Genomic DNA, 4,690 nt, shown 5'->3' with positions numbered 1-4,690 from the left:
AAATTGCGACTCAGTCTTGCCTGATATCAATGAGTATTGTTAAAAGCTATTGAAAATCTAAATATTTGTATAAGTAGTGTCAATTCTCCTTCTGAATGATTGATAAAAGTGAGAGAACTTATGGTAGGACAGTCTGCAGGTTTAGAGCTCCTAAGCTCTGTTATCTGATTGCAGGTTTAATGAGCACTTCAACTTTTATATGCATGTGTTGACATGCACTACATGCTGCTGGTGAATGTGCCATGTTTTTTCTAGTTATATGGCAATAGTTTCTTAATAATATCAATTGTCAAGGTACCCTTTTTCCTTTTCTTTTGATATTGACACACCCCAACACTTTTTTTTCCCTCTTTCCTACCACAATGTTGTCGGATCTATGCAAATGGCCCCCCAGTGGAAGAGACTTCCTCACCAGAATACTTGGTACCGCCGGACCGGGATGAGGATTTGTTATTAACAGAAAAAAAAAATAATAATACTATTTTTTTTCCATACCCATCCCAAAATGTCTTTTAGCACTGTGCCATGACATTGACAACGTTGGCTTCTTTCCAAGATAAAGCTAGGCATCCTGTATTCACGCACTGAAACTTCCCTAAATTTGCCCAAACCAACGTACATTGACTGATTGACACTGGCTAGTGGCTCCAAAGGTGCAAAAGAAACCGCCCATTTCAGTTTCTGATCCCTCTCCCACCATCCTCAACTCCACAAAGTTGACGGTTCATCACTCTTTTCATATTTTTTTGTAGGTGAATGTCTATCACCTAACACTACTCAGAAGATGATAATTACCAATAATCCTTTCAGCATTGAAAAAAGATGACTATGACGATATGATGTATTCTCTCAGAAAAAGATCTTTTTCAGTCCATTTTGGACCGAATATATTTAGTTAATGACCAAAATTTTTTAAAAAAATCTTAAGACCACAAATGTGTCATGCATCTTTCTAATAAAAAATAATATAATATTACTTAAAGTTTTAAAAATAATAAAATAATAAAAAAAAAATAGTCATCCCCATTCTTGCCATAGGAATGGTCGTACCACCCCATTTTTGCCCTAAGGGGTGGCCGGACCACCCCATTTTTACCCGGGTAGTCCGGCTACCCCTATGGCAAGAATGGGAATGACTATTTTTTTTTTATTATTTTGTTTTTTAATTATTTTTTAAAAACTTTAAATAATATTATATTTTTTTTTTATTATAAAGACACGTGGCACATTTGTGCTAGTAGGATGGGCCATGTGGCCTCTTGCCACCTAATACATTTATGGACCAAAAATGTTTTTTTTACTGCACTATAACATATCTTTTATTTTATAACAGTTAAATTTAAAGGCGCGAAAATAAATTAATCTTTCGTGTAAAGGCTTGGCGATTTATTTTGTAATTAATAGTTGAAATAACCATAATATGAAGGGTCATAGAATTCGTTTTTTTTCTTTCAGATTTTTGTTGGGGGCAAAGTTTTCTTTTGGAGGAATAATTTTTCGAACCCAATTTATTAAACTTTTATCCTTAAAGTTACGTGCATTTAGTGATAATTAAAAATGCATGTAAGAATCATATGCTTTAATAGCATAAGAACTTTTTTTCTCATAAAAATAAAAAAATAAAAAAGGTTTTTGGATAATGAAAACTGTAATGCTTTGAAAAGTTTTTTTGTTTTGAAAAACACAATAACATTTTAAGCTACTTACCAACGTTTGTGATAGTTACTGCTGAAATCTGTTCACTGAGCCTTCTGCAGAACAGATTTCAGCACTACATCAAGTAAACTATATGGACAGAGGAAACCACTAACTATGCAACAAATTGCACAAAATATGCATCCTATATGACTACTCAAAATATCAGTGTCCAATGCAACAAACTGCACAAAATATGCATCATCTTAAACATCACCAGAGCCAGAGGCTTCAACTTAATGTAAGAGGTTGAGCTAGAAGTATAAGCACCCAAAAACCAAGTTCTTAGACTTCATCCTATCATATGCCTTGAAATGAAGCAAAGCAATTTTATTCTGCTGCTATGTGACAGACCAGCCTTCTTTGGGAGGCTATTCCTCAAACCTGCGGCTAAATCTTGCTGCTTTTAGCTCAGCAACCACTCTCTCCAGCTTACTAATCCGAGTTTCAAGTTCCAGTCCTGGTATTTCAACCATGTTGTAAACAAGGTTTCCTACTTCAGCTTCACCTCTATTTTTTGTCATTGACTCCATCTTTCTGACAGCTCCATCTTTCCCAACTGAAGCTGAAAAACTTTGGCCATAATATCTCATTCCTTCTCCTGCTGATTTATCTTCATTGACAGAGTTCTCTACATTGTTACATTTGGGAGGAAACCCCGGTGGAACATCAGCATCATTACCTCCCTTCTTTCCCATTGAAGCCTGAAACACCAGTTTTGGTATTGTTTCATCTTCCACATCCGTTGGTTTATCAACATTGTTACATTTCAGTGGAAAACCAGGTGGAACATCGCCATCATTACCTTTTGCAGCCTGCAGTGCTTGATCAACTGCCTTCATGCTTCTTTCCCTTATCGATTGCTTCCACCACTCCAAGTAACGAGTGGTAACATCACCCTTGGAAATCCTGGACGGAACATATAATTTCTCCTCACTTATCGGCTTACTGTAATTGCTCCAGGCAGTTTCAGGACTCTTATTGCATCGAGCAACATAGCCCGGAAGATCTTGATCCATTCCAAATTGCAATGCAACACGATGTGGGAAGTACTGTTCTATACACTCAAGTCCAACAAGCTCGGAGACCCTCAAGAACAGAGCAAATGCCTCAATTTCTTCATCCAAATTAGAATCAACCGGCACCCATATTCCCTCTTCTCCATATAATTTTGGAAAGTCCCACTTATATGTATATGAAGCATAAGGGCGCCAAAGAAAACCATTTCCAGCCGAGTCCAGAGCCAACCTCACATTATCAATTTTCACACTTTTAACTTTATGCCATCGAGAAAATGCTGGTTCAACGCATATGACCAAATTCCGCTTTGGCTGCAATGATGGAAACCTCTCCCACCCCCAAAGCTGAACTAACTGAAGCGGTGACCGTACAACTACTTCAAAGACTCTGTTTTTATCCTCAACAGGGCAAGACTTGTTCAGAGCAACGATGGTCTTTTTCAACGAGCTCAAATCCCTGTAAATGCTAGCAAGAACTGCAGGGGCAAGCGCGATTCGGGTCCCTTTAGCGAGATGAATGGCAACAGGGAAAACTTGCTGCCTGATAGTTCTAGAATTAGGGAGGACAAACATTGACAACCAAAAAACAAGAAATGCTTCGTGCTCGATCTCGCTTCCACTGTTCATAAACTCCTTTATCCAAAAATGTGGGCAGGCCTTACGAGCTTTACTCCTAATAGCTTCAGCTCGCGCTTGATTCAGTTTCCTTTCTATTTCCTTCAACTCTTGCGTTTCGACAGGGCTATAAACAGGCTCTCCCAAAACAGAGAGACCTCCCAAAACCATTGTATCCTCCAATGTGAGCGTTGCTTCACCCCAAGGAAAAATGCATGTGTTGGTCTCAGAGCACCACCTCTCAGCAATGCCAATAACCATGTCATGGTTTCTTTGGATTACGTACTTAGAATTGCTGATAGCTTCAAAGATACCGACTTTCTTCCACAAAGATTGATAATTGGGTTGCAAGCAACCGACCCAATTTTTCCAATCTCTAGGTGGGGTTTGCCAGCCGCTGTAGGTGACCTTCAAAGGCCATTCGGAGGGCTCAAAAGTGGGTGGCAGGGAAGTGGGCGAGAGTGAAGGAAGCTCAAAGAATGGTTCTTTTATGGAGGTTACAGAGGGTTGGAGAAAATGGGCTGCTCTGAGAGTTGGTTTATTGTCACCTGTGGGTGAAAGTGAAACCATGAATTCCTCTCTCAAGTCTACGATGTTGTAATTGTCTGATGGTCCGGTCATTGTCAGAGGTCAAAAAGTTTGGAACTTGGGACTCGGTTGTGGATTACAGGAAAAGGGTTGTTGTGATTCGTCTTCCTCTTTGCCTTACTCTCTGTTTGTTTCCCGGGAAAATGAAGGGCTATGCTGAAAAATAAGCGGAAGATTATTGGGGGTGGGGAGTTTGCAGTTTTCAGGAATGGCAAACGCTTCGACTCTCAGAAAACCCACTTTCATCTCTCGAGCTCTGAGCTTATTAAATCCGGTGCCTCAAAATGGCGGTGAGGAAAATAACAGCATGTATGCTGTAGTTTAATCAACAGTTAAGATTGAATCTTAAAGTTGACTTACTTTTAGAAGGATTTAATAAGAGAGAGAAAATGAAGATAAATTTTGAAAAATTCAATCTTGACCGTTGATTAAACTACAGCATACATGCTGTTATTTTAATAACAGCATGTAAGCCAAATCCGAGAAGGAAAAGGCCAGTTAATGTCCAAGAGTTTGTCCGCTTAATGGCAGCGTAATAAAAGATCATTTTTAACTGATAGTGTAATTCTATAGGGAATAACTTCAATTCGGTCAAAGCAAAAAGGGAGGGTTTTCTGCCCACCACTCACAAGCTGACACCTCAGCTTAGCACATAAACTCAAAATGAGAACAAAACACCATATTATTCCTACCACATTGACCTGCCGCCCACCTCCGCCTGAAGCCGCCGCCCCGAAAACGCCGCTTCCGCTTCCGCCCCTTAGGGGTGGCCC

At 39.4% G+C, this 4,690-nt stretch overlaps 1 protein-coding gene across 1 annotated transcript; it reads right to left on the bottom strand.

The window, feature by feature from the left end:
* Positions 1–2,066: 2,066 nt before the first annotated feature.
* On the bottom strand, positions 2,067–3,950 carry LOC132174554 (serine/threonine-protein phosphatase 7 long form homolog). Its single transcript, XM_059586192.1, has one exon. The coding sequence runs from the start codon at positions 3,948–3,950 to the stop codon at positions 2,067–2,069; it is 1,884 nt and encodes a 627-aa protein (XP_059442175.1).
* Positions 3,951–4,690: the final 740 nt, after the last annotated feature.

This window comes from Corylus avellana, chromosome ca3 (genome assembly GCF_901000735.1).
Source record: "Corylus avellana chromosome ca3, CavTom2PMs-1.0".
Taxonomy (NCBI): domain Eukaryota; kingdom Viridiplantae; phylum Streptophyta; class Magnoliopsida; order Fagales; family Betulaceae; genus Corylus; species Corylus avellana.
The sequence above is the reverse complement of the archived record's forward strand: the minus strand, read 5'-3'. Positions and strand labels throughout refer to the sequence as shown.

What these genes read in the sequence shown, in the direction of transcription:
- LOC132174554 (XM_059586192.1), bottom strand. Translation starts at nt 3,950, where the DNA reads ATGACCGGACCATCAGACAATTACAACATCGTAGACTTGAGAGAGGAA.